The 16075-nt window shown below is 40.4% G+C and overlaps 1 protein-coding gene across 2 annotated transcripts in view; it reads left to right on the top strand.

The window, feature by feature from the left end:
• The window catches only part of gpc6a (glypican 6a), a 126894-nt gene extending 116607 nt beyond the window's left edge, over window positions 1-10287 (top strand). For both annotated transcript variants that reach the window (XM_035152305.2, XM_035152296.2), the window contains 3 exons: window positions 1169-1299; window positions 3351-3526; window positions 5288-10287. In XM_035152305.2, coding sequence (XP_035008196.1) covers window positions 1169-1299; window positions 3351-3526; window positions 5288-5505 — 525 coding nt within the window. In that variant the 3' untranslated portion in view covers window positions 5506-10287. The remainder of the gene's footprint in view (window positions 1-1168; window positions 1300-3350; window positions 3527-5287) is intronic.
• The last annotated feature ends 5788 nt before the right edge of the window (window positions 10288-16075 follow it).

Raw genomic sequence — 16075 nt, 5'->3', positions numbered from 1 at the left:
CTTGTTATCACTCACTGTAAACTGGTTTGGTGGAGCTTTAGCTTTCAGGCTAAATTCATTGACCAAAGAGAAATTAAAAATGTAATATAACCAAGCATCTTCATGTTTTGTGTAGTTTTGAACTCATGTTCATCTACAAATCAGAAATTATTTCAAAGAACAGTAAAGAAAAGGATTAAGAATATGTCAATGATTACAAAAATGTCAAAAAGCGACATGTTGGCAGGTGGACTATGTTTCTTCTTACTTGCCCCTGTTACTAAGCAACGCTGACCAGTTGCTTGCTGTAGCTTCACATGTGACATAAGACATACACCAGGTACTGCATTTCTTAACCAAATCTCAGCAAGAGAGAGAAATTATTTCTTTAATATAAAAAATCTTCAAATTTTCCCAAATGTTATCTCATTGCAGTTTTTTGTACGTGTAGTGCATCAGACCTCTGCTGGTATGTGATCTGGAGCATTTAATTGTGTCATGAATGTATATAAACGACTGTAATTATTGACAGTTGACTAATAATTTACTTTTTTATTGTAGAATTAATTTGTTTTACCGACTTTGCCTTAAGACGTACATCACATTACATCCAACTTTGTTTTCGTAATAAGAAAAAGAGAGACTGACAGAGGGAAGTAAAGTATCATTCAAACTTCCTTCCCTCATGTTTTTTTATTCTCGCCTGTTTGCTGGTCATCCGGTCAAACTTCTTGCGGAGTCCAGATGGAGTCAGTCGGGGGTGAACACTTGTGCCGAATATCAAATTCAAAACCAAAAATCTGTCTTGTATGAATCAGAGATGAGCACAATATGGTTGAGAAATGAAGCAAAATGGAAAGAAGAAGAAAACAAGGCAACCCGACAGGACTTATGGAATGGAAAACATGAACAGAAGGGGCTGTGCAACTACTCTAACTTTTGCTGCCACGTGAATGTTTGAAATCACCATGTGTAGAGTTGGAATTACTGGAATCTGGGATATTCATGAGATTTTTCCATTTTTAACGATAACAAATAATATTTATCGTCCTGAGAACTACGTCGGTGTGTGTGTACCTGTGTGTAACAACTTGACAGTCAGCGCACCTCTCACCCTCACTTCTCATCCATTAAAATGCAAAAACGATCAATCTCATCTGGTTCTGCTTTGTGTTTTGGCCCGTGGCAGGTGACTGACATCAAAGAGAGGCTGAAGGAGTCCAGGAGGTTCTGGTCCAACCTGCCCGATGACATCTGCGCCAAGGGCAAACTCACAGAATCTGACGACGAGCAGTGCTGGAACAGCCACACGAAGGGCAGGTAAGGACTCCTGCAGCTCTCTGTAACCACAGCAAAGTCACCCCGCTCCACTACGGTTATCACATTTTGCCTGCCAGGGATTAAAATAACCACACTGTGTTCCCAGATTAGCACTCTCTCTGTAAGTACAATGGTTAGTGCTTATATGGAGAACCTCTATAAGCTCCGAGGCTCTAATACTCGGAGGACCGTGCAGTTTCCAATACCTCTTATCACCACTGCAGCGTGTAGAGTATCGCCGAGTCGTACAGTAGATTGGACAGTGAGTTGTTTTCTCTGACAGTGAACCAGAGACGCTGGCAAAGGAAATGTGTCAGCCTGTCACTTTGGCCCTGTCCGAGCAACAAATTTAACAGATGGTGCAATAAAAGACATGTTCTCTTGTTGGTGCCAGGACCATTTTTAAGCATCTCTCTAAATCTGGTAGGTAAATTGATTGCCCAGAGATAATAGAGTGTCAGTAACAGTCAGACTGTGTTACAAATGTGTTAGAAAATAGATTTCCACATTCTCCTGTCGACTTAAAACTATGCACACCTCATTTTGTATAAAATAATTTAAAGAACTACAAAATGAATGGATGAATTTTGTCATTACACACATGCCCATGTATATGAACATAAACAAGACTGCAATTACTGCAGCAATTGAATAATCCCAACATGGAATAGTCCATTAAGCCTGATTACACACTTATGTTGTGTCAGATTTAAGCCTCTAGTTTCGGTTGATCTACTTTTGAGTTCTCCACTTGTCACGCGAGACGATGAGACACACACACACGGTCCCCAATTTCAAGAGGTTTTCTGCAGTATGTGTGTTTCTGTGGAGGAACCAGGGAAGTTAAATGTAAGACGTGATGGCAGCACAAGAGTCTGACTCTTCCGTAACTTGGTTGGATTGCATTGGTTTGGCAGAGAGAGATCAACTAAGCAAACATCGTAAAGTAAATAATGGAAACTTCTTCACCACTTTGACAACATAGACTCTGATCAGTTCTGTCAGCCTCCGAACAGCAGATTGCCTCAGATTCAGTGTCAGAACATTCACATGCATAAAATGTTCCACTTTTATGCCCTTATTAAAAACTGAATTCTATATGAATATTGAATATGAGCATTAATATTTTACAATATGTTACATGCAGCCATGCATTCTATTAGTAATGTACCGATGTGCTTCATATACAGCGATACCCTTTCTAACTTCCATTCAGTTCTATTCCATTTCAATCGTATAGAGCCAGATCATAACATCATAACATTATCGGAAGGCATTTTCACATCCTGTTAATATCCAAGTCTTTTTCATAATATTTAAAAATATATATTTGTTTTTCTTCCATCCAGAAATGTGGGCCTTTGTTTTGGACATGCGTCTCTTCCTCAGCGTTGCAATCTGTTGTCTCGCTGCCATAAACAGGCAGGAGGCCGCGTGTCGCAAAACTGCAGCGAAAAAAAAAAACCCCAACAGACTATATTGTCATATTCAGAATATTACTGTGCATCTAAATTTTCTAATTGATAATTAATTGATAAATTTGTTAATGTTGTGTAGCACAGAAGACTGTTCTTCGTCACATATTTTAGATGGCACACTTTCCTCATGTTTGGCAGGAACTTGAAAGAAAAACCTTTATCCTGCACGATGTTAAAAAAAAAATCGTGTTCTCATTTAAACTCTGATATACTTATTTTATCTGAAAGAACCCATTCGCTTGGCTGGTGCAGACGGTTGAAGCCTCACATAAGCTTCAGCATATTAACTTTGGCTGAACTTTGTAATACATTTTTGCAAAGATGGAGACCTGTGCATTTCTTTGAGGTCAGTATCCAGAAGAAGAAAAGAATTACAGCAACTTTTTCAATCTACATATTGGTATGTGAGTCCTGTATCAAGAGAGGATGGAAATCATGTGAAACTTTCTTTGAATCCAAGCTACAAAAGCCTTTAATATGTCTACCAGATAATTTGTATTTTACAATAACAGGTCATTTTACTTGGAAACATTTGATGCTGAGTAAAGTTTTCTTGCTCTGTGATCTGTCCAGATATTTCCCTGAAGTGGTGAAGGAGGGTCTAACCAACCAGGTGAACAACCCAGAGGTGGATGTGGATATCACCAGGCCCGACACACTGATTCGGCAGCAGATCATGGCTCTGCGTGTCATGACCAACAAGCTAAAGAACGCATATAATGGAAATGACATCTACTTCCAGGACTCCAGTAAGTTCTCCGATCTCTCTGGTATTTAGAAGTTCAGGTAGAGACGGATTTCAGTCATTGTCTCTGTTAGATTTGAGAAGTGGAAAAAGTAAGAAAAAATAATAATAAAAATATAGCTATCTCAGGATGTCAAAAAGGTGTTTAACATGTAGAATAAGTTGAAGAATGCGTAAACTTGGATAGACAACAAGATTGTAGAGCTTTTTGGTGATGAGGGCTGAGGTCAAGGTGCAGTAAACAAAAACATTATGACCTGCCTCCTGCATGCTCTACTCAGTCTGAATGTTCCAGACTTTTTCCTCTTGTTGTGAACACGTCTGACTCAGACAATCTCCTGCTGCATTCTTCATATGTGTCAAACTCTTGAAAATGTCCAGACCCAATTTTCCAGACCTTTTCCAGAGTTCATGTCTGCAAACGGCTTCACTGACCTGACGCTCACTCCAACCTAATTCTCACCTGAAACCTAAATCAGGTCTTGATCCCCAAAAAACCCTTAAAGTCGTGAGTTCAGCCAAAATGTCATCACAAGAATCACAAAAAACTAAATTTGTCCTCACAACAATAGATATATACACACACACACACACACACACACACACATGTGCACACACTCCTGCTGATATACAGTTGGCTATAAACTGTTATTACCAAAATAAAATCTCAGGTGTCATTCATGTAGCAACTCATCATACAACTTCACAGAGCTGCAGTGAGGCAAGGCTGCCATTATTAGGAGAATAAATAGCTGCAGCCACGGTGACACCGACAGTGATGTACATCTCAAATGCTGCGATGACAGAAACCATTCGTTCTGTCATGACTCCGCGGATCCGTCCCGAGCTGACAAGCTGAGAGAATCTCCGCACCGCAAATAAAACGCGTGGCTGCCGCCGCATTCTGTACCATAACTCCATTTTAGTGTCACATTTGTTTTTCTTCTTTTCTTTTAGTAGTGGTTACACATCAGACATCGTGTGCTGAAGAAACTACAATTGTTGCATAGGTTTGCTTCAGGTTTACAGGTCTGCATTATACTCTGGACCAAGATGACAAATAATGTTACTGAGCAGTTCCTCTGGACACTGAGGAAATATTAATGTGTCACTGCATTTCATCCAAATAAGATTTCACTGGGATCTTGTGCATTTGCAGAATGAAGGTGAAATGTGCTTACCCAGTGTGATGCAACACAGAGGTAGCTTAATAAAGGTTTAAAGGACGGCAGCCCCATTACTCCCTCCACCAGGGATCAAGGTTATGTTTTCCCCTGTGTGTGTTTGTTGGTTTAGGTCATCAGACCACTTCCTTTTTTCTTTTATATCCCCACCTGAAGAACTAGACAATCGTGTGTAGGATTGTTCGGCCTTGTTGGATCTGTGCTCTGCTCAGTGTGTAGATAAACTGAAAACACAGTACGTGTTTGCTGATGAGCTATTAACCTTGCAAATAGCGTGTGGCCTAGTTTTATTCTAAACTAAATGGAGCAGGCTGAATCAAAAGCTACTACTGAACTGAAGACAATAAAAACCAGCACTGAACCTGACCGTGTTATGAGGGGGATGTGATCACTTACTGGTGCGTGCACTGAGGTTTATTTGGAAATGATTCAAATTCACAAAATGAGTCACCAAATTTTACAAAAAGGGAACTTTCAGTAGAAAGCACAGCTTGATTCATTAATTTCACTTTGCCATAAAAGCTGCTGGTGACGTCATTATTTGTATGTAAAGTCTAATTCATGTGATTCTCTTGCTGCAGGTGACGAGGGCAGCAGCTCCGGCAGCGGCAGCGGCTGCTCCGACGGCTGCACAACAGAGTTTGTATTCGTTGGAACAGAGGCTCCTGTAATCGGAGCTGACAGGAGCGACGAGCGCGCGGCAGCAGCAGCCGCCGGCAAGTCGCTCTGCTGCGGACCCTCCGTACTCCTGATGATGGCCGCCCTCACACTTTGGGCGCTGCAGACTCAATGGAGATAATACACGAGCGTGGCCTGATCACTGACTCCTCTACTGTATACATACAGTATGTTTAACAGCAAGTTCTACTGCTGTTCCCTCACTGGACGTGTAGAACCTCCTGGAACCCTGTGGAGAATGGCTGGCCGTGTGGTAGGACTGGAAGTGAGTGCAGTGCTGCATCCTGCTCGTCTCCCAAAGAATGCTGATCACTGAACCAGCTTTCTCATCTCTTAAAAAAAAAACCTGATAAGAAAATGTGGTGTTTTCTCATTATTCCGAAGTGGATTTTGAGAAACACGCATCTCTTTTAGAAGGTCACACCATCTCGAGGTGGCTCGTCAACGATTTTTCAGATAAAGGGGAATCTATTTTTCTTTGTATGATGAAGTCGTGAAAACAAGTCACCCATGTTATCCTGTTAGTCGTCTCCCCCTCAGACAAAAGGATAAAGTCTTACTGTGTGCATGCATGGAAACGATGTTAACTGACAACAACATTTTTTTTGATTTTCTTTAATGCGGGCTACACAGTTTCTGGATTGGTTGGTGCAGAGCTGGCAGTTCACCTGGTTTCCCGTTTGGTCGTATCAGTGCAGCGTCAGGAAGCAGCAGTTCTTACAGCCACTTTATAGTTGCACATTTAATTATCTCTAAGAAAGTGCTAATGTATGCACTGAGAGAACTACTTTGCACAGATTATTTTTGTTGGCTTCATAAGTTTATATAGCTCCAGGAAACATTCACCCCATAGAGAAAGAAGATCTATATTTTCAGGTCATTTTACTGATTGTATTGTACTTTAACAGTTGCAGTATGTATTTTACAGGAAGGTACTGTAATGTAATCTTACTGGTTTAGTTAATGGCAACGTTTTTATAAATGTATTATTTGTTTTTAGAAGCTATTTGATCACCGTAAAATGAAGGTTTTCGCAGCGAAAAGCAAGTCGTAATGTTACACTTGCCTGCAAACCTGATTTAAACTCCTCTGTTTGGGTATTTAACAATCACCTAAAAAATCATTTTTTTAATTCCCAGAGTATATTAATATTGTTAGGTATTTGCAAATGAAATACTTGGCTTTATGTTCATTATTTATGATTTATTTCCCATGTTTTTCACATGCAGTTCTCTAACAGGCTCTGCTGGTTTGACCCCTCACGTCTTGTGAAGCTTCACATTGAAATTTGCATGTTCCTGCTTATGTCCATGTTCTGGTTAATGAGAACAGACCCACCACCCCGACAGGCTACAGGTTGTAGAAGTGGTCATGTACAAAGTCACCAACTGGAAAAGAAGCGGGGTGCCACGGTCACAGGGCTCTGACTGTGCTCTTAGAATTAGTGTTACTATTCATAACCTTCATTTTATCTCCTACTGGCTTTGACCTCTAACAGGCTCTGGAGGCTCCGTGTGCAAAAGCCCATAGCTTTGCGCCGCACCAACACAACCTAGTGGCATTGACCCCTGGTCACTCATAAAAGGCAGGATCCAGAACTGTTGCAGGCATCCTACCGAAACAAACTAAGGGGCAAATGTTCACAGTTACATGAAAGAGGGCCTTTGAGGCACCCACCCCCCCTCAGGCTGGCGTGTGTGTGGAGGCGCCAAAGCCGTCAGCTCATAAGCACCTGAAATGCTCCTGAAATAATTTCAGATGGCCAATAAGTAAGTCCCTTGTCTCAAAGGGGGACCCTCACCCACACCCCACTGCCCTGACGGATTACCAGCTGATTTGAGCACCTTTGAAGAGATCAGGCATTTCACGTTGCAAAGTGACACTCGTTTTCCGTCTCTGATGCAAGCATGAGGGAAAGAGAGAAAAATAACACACAGTGGCACCTTCCCTCTAAGACCTGGAAAAGCTATCTGAAGTTCTAAGGCACAAATAAAAGGTGCAGATGAACTGTCGTCCCTCAGTGGTCTCTCAGACAACTAGCTTTGACAGATTGTCTTTGGCACCGTAAGGGAAATCTCTTCTCAGTGGGCTCATATGGCTCAGAAGAGGGACCCCAAGAGAGAAAGCTATCACCACAGGAATCCCTCTGCAGAACAGTTGACCTGCGTCACCTCACTCCCCGCAGAAACCGCAGCCACCCACCAAACCCAGCATGATTAAATGAAACCACTGATGCGTACACCCTAATTGTGTACCACGACGGGACCGTGTAAAAACTGAACAGATCGACGAAAGGTCGTCCGACATCAATTTAGTAAAACACAAAGGATCCATCCCCCTGTTTTTGTGCTCATTTTCAATTTGCACATAAAAAAAATGGTGTAAAGATAAAAACATAGTTTAATGTCAAATTGTCATGGAAACAGACCAATCACAGTCAAGTACGTAAAGCATGTGACTAACACATCCAGTAAAGACACAAAAATGGCAGCAGACAACAGCCATCTTGGACGGATATGTGATTTTCACTTCCCTCTTATTAGTGCAAATATAAAAAACAGATTTCCATCACTTTTTCTTGACCATTTTCCACCATTTGAAGCTTGACTGCAGCTCCTTTAATTAGTTCAGCTCTTCTGCAACAGGTTCATGACACAGGAGTGGAGATCTAGTGTCTAACTGCTTATTTTTACATAACATTAGCAGAAGGAGATTTCGCATTTTCTATTGCTGATTTTTTGGGAATTCATTTTTAAAGCTATGTCTCATTTGATTGACTAGAGAAGGACAAGTCGAAACACAACCTGACTAACATCTAACATCAAAATATCAGTCACTGGCAAGGAGGACACCAGGTCAGCAGTAATAACACAATAAAGAGATTATTCAGACAAGGTGCAGTCCAGGTAGATTGGAGCGAGCCAAGTGGATCCCAGCCTGGGAATAAAGATATTCATCAGCAAAGCCACAGAGAAATGGTCACCAGTGGAAGAATGGGAGACTTTCCACCTCCGGGTCAACATCATTAGTTGAGGGCAGGAAGGAGCTAAAAAGTGTAGATGACGTTGAGATCCATCCAAAGACGAGGCCGTCTTTTTATAATCGTATGTATCTCATTGGTTAGAATGCAATGAGCATTTTGAAGATGTGGGTCAACGAATGCATTCTGATTGGCCAAAAAAAGTACATGCAAATATTCAGTGCATACTGCAGGGGTGACTGTGCAAGCAAGCCTGTTGAGCCTTTTCTAGGTCAAAGCCTGACTGAGACAGAACCGGGGGTCAATGATAACCAAACACACATGATCACAGTTTACCCAACTTTGAATATCTAAAATGTAGATTTTTCAAATGTTCATGCAGATGTTAGGTGGGTCACACTCTCAGCTCACCTTCCTCTTGGATATCTTAGATTGCTCGTGTGCATCTTGGTGTCTTTACATGAGCACAGAATCCCGTGTTGAGGTGAAACCATCGGATCCACCGTCTCAGTGGGTCAGACGGATGAGTCAGACGGGTGGTAGTTAGACTGAGTGGACATCCAGCAGTAACCATTCATAATGTACTGAATTTTGAATAAATTATTATTAAAGTAATTAGCTGCCAGGCCTGATGTGCAGCAGCAGTTATCCCGGTCTGTTAGGATTTAGCCACCCACGGGTCCCGCAGAGCAGTGGAGGAGGTTTCATGTAAAAATCATGGTGTGTGAAATGGGGCCGTTGGAGCTCATGAAGCTCGGACTGATATTTAAATTTTAGCTTCAGATGTTTACACCTCTCTCTCGATACCGAATGTTCTGACTTTTACGATTTAGCTTCCATCTAGACTCAGTTGTGCAGTAATGAGAGTTGCATTCAGATGATATTTGTGCTTTGGTGATTCTTTAATTGGTAAATGAAATAAATACACAGCACACAACAGGAGGAGGAACGTGTCAATTGTAAGAGCGAGTAAGTGGGTTATTTATCACTGACATATGAATTCAGGTTGCAAGTCTTAGAAAATATTGTGGGGGCAGATATTTCGGAGTCAGGGGGAAGCGAGGCAGAACAGTCGGTACAGAGTGTTTTCGGTAACAAGGCAGGAACTTCGACTCGTGGCTTCAGGTGCTGCCTCCTCAGTGAAGCTTAATGACTACATTTGTGAAAGTGTAAAAACTTTGCATCTTCAGCCGCACAAAGGTCGAATGCACCTGAAGAAGCCTCCACGAGATCTGTGGCTACGGCAACAGGAGATTAGACGGAGTGAGGATGACGCACATCCTGATTAGTGTTCCTGAAATAAAGCCTCGGAAGTGAGTCAAAAAAAAAAACTGTTACAGACGACGGTCACATTTTTTCCAGAGCGCTGGTGTCATTACAGTCTTCTCCAATTACACCGAGAGGTGCGTTTGTCTTTTCCCTCTGCCCGTGTATTCCTCTCATTCCTAACGAGCTGTGTTACCCTGGTCAGACTTCTTCAACGCTTTACTTAATTTGTCCTTTTTTTTTCTTTTCTTTTTCTTGTCTCATTAATTCTCTGGCATTTAAAAAGCTGAAAAAATAACATAAAATTGTGGTCGGCTGAGGTTTTATACAGAATGTTTAAAACAAAATGTGTTATGCAAGGTCTTTTCCATTTTGATGTAAATCATTTGTTGCACTTTTGCTAAAACATACTGTTTGCTGTGAGTGTGGTACTGTTGTGATTTGCAAAATCAGATAACTAAGGAGCACATTAAGATTTTTGGAGCCGTCAGTGCACGCTGTTTAAAGTGTTTGGGGGGGACTGAAGTTGATGGTTATACAAGCAGACATGCCTTACCATTTTTTAAAAGACTAAAATGGATTGCTTATTTGGCTTTTGTTACACATTCTTGTATACAGAAAATAATACAAAGTAAAAAAATAAACATTTTATTAAAAAAAGAACTGCTTTCCTGAAGTTTCCTCCATTGTCTCTCCACTCTGATTTCTATCCTGAGAAATAGTCTCTAAGAATATTACTATAGTAAGAGAAACGGATCACTTTCATGAAATGTACACGAGCTAAAATATACATCACAGACCTAAGGAACGAATCACGTTATCATAATATGGCCGACCAATGTTTTCAAAAACATAAAGCCGGAGGTGTGCGACAATGAAAAATATATCATGCTTAGTTTTTTAAATGTGAGTATGAGGCCTCAATTTAACCAAACAGCTGATGGTACACATGTTTAAAAAAAACAAAACAGGGACATTAAAACTTTCTCATTGAGTCTAACTGCAGCTCTGTGGCTGTGGAAAGGAACGAGACAAGTTACTGACGCAATTCTCTGAAAGAGCAAACGCTCGTTTGTGTCACAAAGTTAGTTTTAAGCTAACTTAAATACGCGTAGCTAAATTAGCTTAGTCAGAGCTGGCCGTACCATGGTTGTGTACGAAATCTCATTCACTAACCCCTACTTCAATGTCGGCCTGTGGAAAATCAAAAAGGTAAATTTTAAATGTTTATTTTACACTTAGTTTTAATATGTTTAGGTAAAAAAACATGTTGAATGACAATTCTTTAAATGAAGAAATATACTTTACAATAAGATAATGCTGCTCTCTTCTTTACATTTGTACGACAGGTCGGGCTGTTCATGCTGCCCTCTGTCCTGTCGTCTTTGCAAGCGCGCAATGCATGATGGTATATATTACTCGGTTAGTGACCATCGATGCAACATTACTTTTCACGATGCATTGTGGGAAACAACTTGTGCACTGTATAGGGAACAAGCAGGGGATTGATGAGCAGAGTTGGAGCTGCAGAATGAGACAGAGGCAGGGCTGTAGTTTTGCATCAAGGGGGTTTTTACACTAGCTCCTATCATGTGCCCCTCGGGGTACAATTACCCCTTAGTGAGATTCACTGGTCCGCTTGGTCAGAGGGCTTTGTTTTGTAAAGGAGACTCTCTTGGTATTTTATCCAAAACTCTGGAGACTGTAATTTCTCAGCTATATTTAAATATTCAGTCAAAAGTAATTTTAGTTCACCATTAAAGTTATGGAGAATTAAATCATTGTTATATAAGACCTGGGATTCAGTAATGTGCAGAATAACTTTATCTTTATCAAACTTACTGTACAACCTATATGGAAACCTAAATATTTACCCAACATACAGACTATGTGAGGTGAGACTGTGTTAAGACACCGATTTCTAAACCCTTTTTCTCCATTAACACAGGATGATGGAGGAGCTCTTGTTCTACAGGAAAATGAGTTTTAGAAAGTGTGACGAGAGAATGAGCTAAAACAGCTTCAGGCTGAATTACAGACGACTGCTTATGAAATAAATCCCTTTCTTTAAAAACAATATTACTTTCTGAAACGAATGAACTCTAATGGACCCTAATTTAACAAACTCTTTTAGGATTTCATGTCTTGTCTTTTTACGCTTTGTTCTCACCTATTCTCCACTTTCACAAATTACTTTGAACTTTAAATATGTGACAAAGAACGTGGGAGACTTAATGTGGCACTGGGGATTTAACATTAAAATCTAATTTTACTGTATTATATGTATCCACTGTTCTGCTACATTTTACTTTGATCCCTATAATTTTAGAACTAGGTTATATATTCAACTATAGATTATATATAATAGAAAATATTATGTTTTTGTCAAGTCTTTTTAAATTAAATTTATCATTTTACATTTTCAGCATCTATTTGTCCGTCATTACATTTTCCTTTAAGCATATGTCAGAATATTTGTTGAAGATTACAGGACTTGGATTCTACAAATTTAATGAAATCCAAATTGCTCAGTGCACAAAAAAAGTGTAGATGTCATCCTCGCCCACCAAGGGATTAAGTGAAAGTGAACCAGGCAGGAAACTGAGTGTAAAGCTCTGTTGAGCACGCCTGAAATTGTGTGTGAAAATGTTTTCACTGCTACCTGTAATCTATTAGTTGTTAAATTGGGCTCAGCATCACGTTTTGTCAGGGGAGACAATAGAACGTCTGGCAGACAGAGGAGACGGACAAAAAGCGAACTGCATTGCCTCATTCAGAACATCTCAGCAGCTCCCCAAAACATCCATTTATTCATTTTCACATGACAACATCAATGGGGACAACACGAAACGGCCTCACATCTGAACCTGAATTATTCATTATAATCTCTCTTTCTGTCTGTACAATTATTTATGTGCTTCAATTATGGATAAACCAGAGTGAGAGGGCCAAACTCCAGATGAAATACAAAAAAAAAGTTTACGGATTTCAAAGACAGCTGAGCTTTTCTATGGGATCCACTTGATAATTTCAGATTGCTTTTGGCTAAGCCTCTGTGACTGTGAAAGGAATTAAGTCAGCTTCACTGTAAAGCTGGAGGAATAGTGTACAGTATGAGTGCTGTGACTGCAGCTGTACCACATGATCTCCTGGCAAAGAGACACTACGGAGATACACATCTGTATTATTCTTTTACTTATTTGGTTCAAAACATTTGTTCTGCTCTTTACATTCAGAATATTTGAACAACAACTGGACAGTTTGAGGAATGCATTAATTTTAGAGATTGGTATTTCCTGTTGCTGTTTTGCAAACAGCTGCAAGGGTGCAATCTATTTCTCTATTTCGTCTAATAATTTCTCAAATCTTGTAAAGTCTGTCTTCCTGTGTCTGTGTGTGTGTGTGTGTGTGTCTGACTGCCTGTCTGTCTTTCTGTCTGTCTCTGTGTGTATGTGTGTGTGTGTGTGTGTGTGTGTGTGTGTGTGTGTGTGTGTGTGTGTGTGTGTGTGTGTGTGTGTGTGTGTGTGTGTGTGTGTGTGTGTGTGTGTGTGTGTGTGTGTGTGTGTGTGTGCATATCTCGAGAACTGTCCATCTTGTCGGCTTCACCTTTGGCATGTGTGTGTTTTTAGGGGCCCAAGCAAGTGCAGTGTCCATTTAGAAACATGATCTGTTCAATATTAATAACATTTGAATTCAACAGGGGACCAGCGCTTGTTAGCAGCCGATAATGGCGTGTTCACGTAAATGGTTGCTTTTATCGCCATCCGAATGACAACTGATTGCAACTGCTGCAATCTGCATCTATGATACATCTCCTTCCTCTTCAAGACATAATAACCCGGTCAAATCTGAACACAGAAACAGGAGACACATGTTTTCTACAGTCAGTGAGACAAACACTTCCAAGGAAATTATCCATCCCACTTAGAAATCACGGATAAAAGACGTCCCTTGTATCCCAAAACTTGCCAGTAAATGTAACTTGTTTATAAATTCATGGATGCTATGCAAACAGGAGCCTCTAATCACTAATTCTTCGTACTTTAAACGGAGCCAATATGTTGAGATGTAGACAAAATAGGTTTTACAGAACTTGGCTGTTCATGAAATAAACATTCCTTGAGTCTTGTCGTCACTGGGAAGTTGCCAGACAATACGACATGTTAATTGGTGAGCTTGAAGGCAGATCTATCTAGCTAGCTGTTTACATTATAAGCTAAGCAAATTGGCCGTCGGAGCGTAGAGACGTGAGAGTGGAGCTGCCAACCCAAATCAGTTCGTTTTGTTTTTTTTGGCATATCCAGATTGATTTTCATCTGGACAGCCGAAGAACACATGAAATATAATCAGATCGAAAATAAAATCTCTGCAGATGTTTCTCATTCCAAACACTCAGATTGTGTCTGTTTGTGTCACTTTCAACGTGACGCACAACGACGACGTCTAATTCAGAGGACGCTGTCACTGATGCCAATATCTTCACTGCAGCGACCCGGGCTGCTCGATCGGTGTGGTCTGCACACAAATTCAATCTGATCGCAGCGCAGCCAGTCTGTCTGAAACATCTGATATGAGAAACAAATCAGATTTGCCTGCAGTCTAAACAAAGCCTAAGTGTAATTTCCAAAAGGACAATCTATTCTTTTCACAGAGAGTTTACTTAATTAGGCTGAGCACATTGATTTTATTTTCATTGCTTATCTTCTCCTTAGGTAGAGAAAACACTTACAAATACAATCTAATGTTGTTTTCCTTTCAACTAAATTTTAAAGGCCCTTATTTATCGCACCGACAGAGCTATAGTAGCACTAGTTTAATTAGGTAAGTAATATATGAGCAAATTAGTTTTTCTAATAAGCATTTTGTCAAATGTGAGGCTCGGACACAGCAGGAACACTCGTAACACAACAGCACTGCGATTAATACCTTTGCGAAATCATAATAGCCTCAAATAGACTGCCTTACACAACAGATCTGACAGGGAGACTAGTGCCTTTTAATCGCCCTTCACAACTCATAAAACTCAGTGTTGCGTCTGAAAGTAGGGTGGTGACTGTAAATATTAAGGTCTGAGGACATTGTTAATGGATTCTCTGATGACACATTTCATCCGAGCACTGATTGTAATTGCTTTTTACATGACAAGTAATAGTGTGAGGGCTTTGGAGACAGGGAAGAATCCCTTGAAAATAGAGACCTATGAAATTAAACCTCGGTTTTCAATTTGGTCTCCCACAAGAGTTGAGCAATTAAATTGATTTAACCCAACCGCGGTGTAATAAGACATAAATAAATCTCAAAGTGTCATGGTTTTTGAGAGGCTTCATTAAAAAGGAGAGTTATATCAAAAAAAAGAAAATCTAAAAAAAGGTTTGCTTGAACAAACAAGACCAGATGCTGGTTTGTGTATCTGTGCTTTTCCTAATTACCAACACAGCAGGTTCAATACACAAGCACTCTCAACTGGTAAGTGTGATATTGATGTGACCTTGGTCGGCAGCGCACATTGTTCCTCAAGATGGAGGAACCATCTCTACCTCCTCCCATTGGGCCAAGACGAAGCTAAAATATCCTGGATACAGATGACGCCAAATTTCTGTTTTTCATTTGGAGCCGGAGTCTGCACAGAAGTGATCATGGAGTGTAGCTGAGGTAGAGAGGTCCCGCTAATACATGCACTCAACCAATCAGGAGTCGGTCTCAGCTGTCAGTCATGATGTTTCAACCTATTTTTATAGCATCAAACATATAATTCAAAGAAATTAACCAAAAAATCTGCACTTAAGCAAATATCCGTGTGATAAGAACTTCCTAAAATGACAGAAAACATTGTTGAGACTACTTAGAATGTTTTTTGTCATCGTTAATGTCCTATATTGTAACCAGCCATCAGGGGGCGATCAAGGTGATTAGGCTTCTCTTTTGGGAATCTGCCATGTCGTCCATCTTTATATAGATTGTATAGTCTTTACAGTCTATTGTCCCTCTGAAGGGCCCATTCAACGCCTCTAATCCCTGAATGATTAAAGTGTGGAAATATTGTTCTGAATATGTATTTCCATCCAAAACATGTTCCTCTCTTCAGTACCCTAAGCCCTTCGCAATCACTTGTGCAAATACACTTTTTCTTGTTTCACACATTAGAGCTTTTGAAATAAATTCTCCCTCTGTCTTCCTCTGCTGTCTCTCTCTCTCTCTCTCTCCGGATTTAGGATAAAGACTGAATTACACAGCAGAGCGGTCCTGGATAGCAGAGACAGAGATTACCCTCCCTGATCTTTCTACAGACAAGAAATAGTTCAGTGCAAAATCCTCCCCGAGGGCCTTGCCACCTCGGTACTGACAGGCTGCATATTAGCATGCATCAGAGAACAGAAAAAGAATGGTTTTATCCTTTTTGACCCACCACTTGACTTGAGAAAGAGAGGGAGTCTGCTGAGCCCAT

Source organism: Hippoglossus stenolepis, chromosome 1 (assembly GCF_022539355.2).
Source record: "Hippoglossus stenolepis isolate QCI-W04-F060 chromosome 1, HSTE1.2, whole genome shotgun sequence".
In the NCBI taxonomy this organism is placed as follows: Eukaryota; Metazoa; Chordata; class Actinopteri; order Pleuronectiformes; family Pleuronectidae; genus Hippoglossus; species Hippoglossus stenolepis.
The sequence above is the reverse complement of the archived record's forward strand: the minus strand, read 5'-3'. Positions and strand labels throughout refer to the sequence as shown.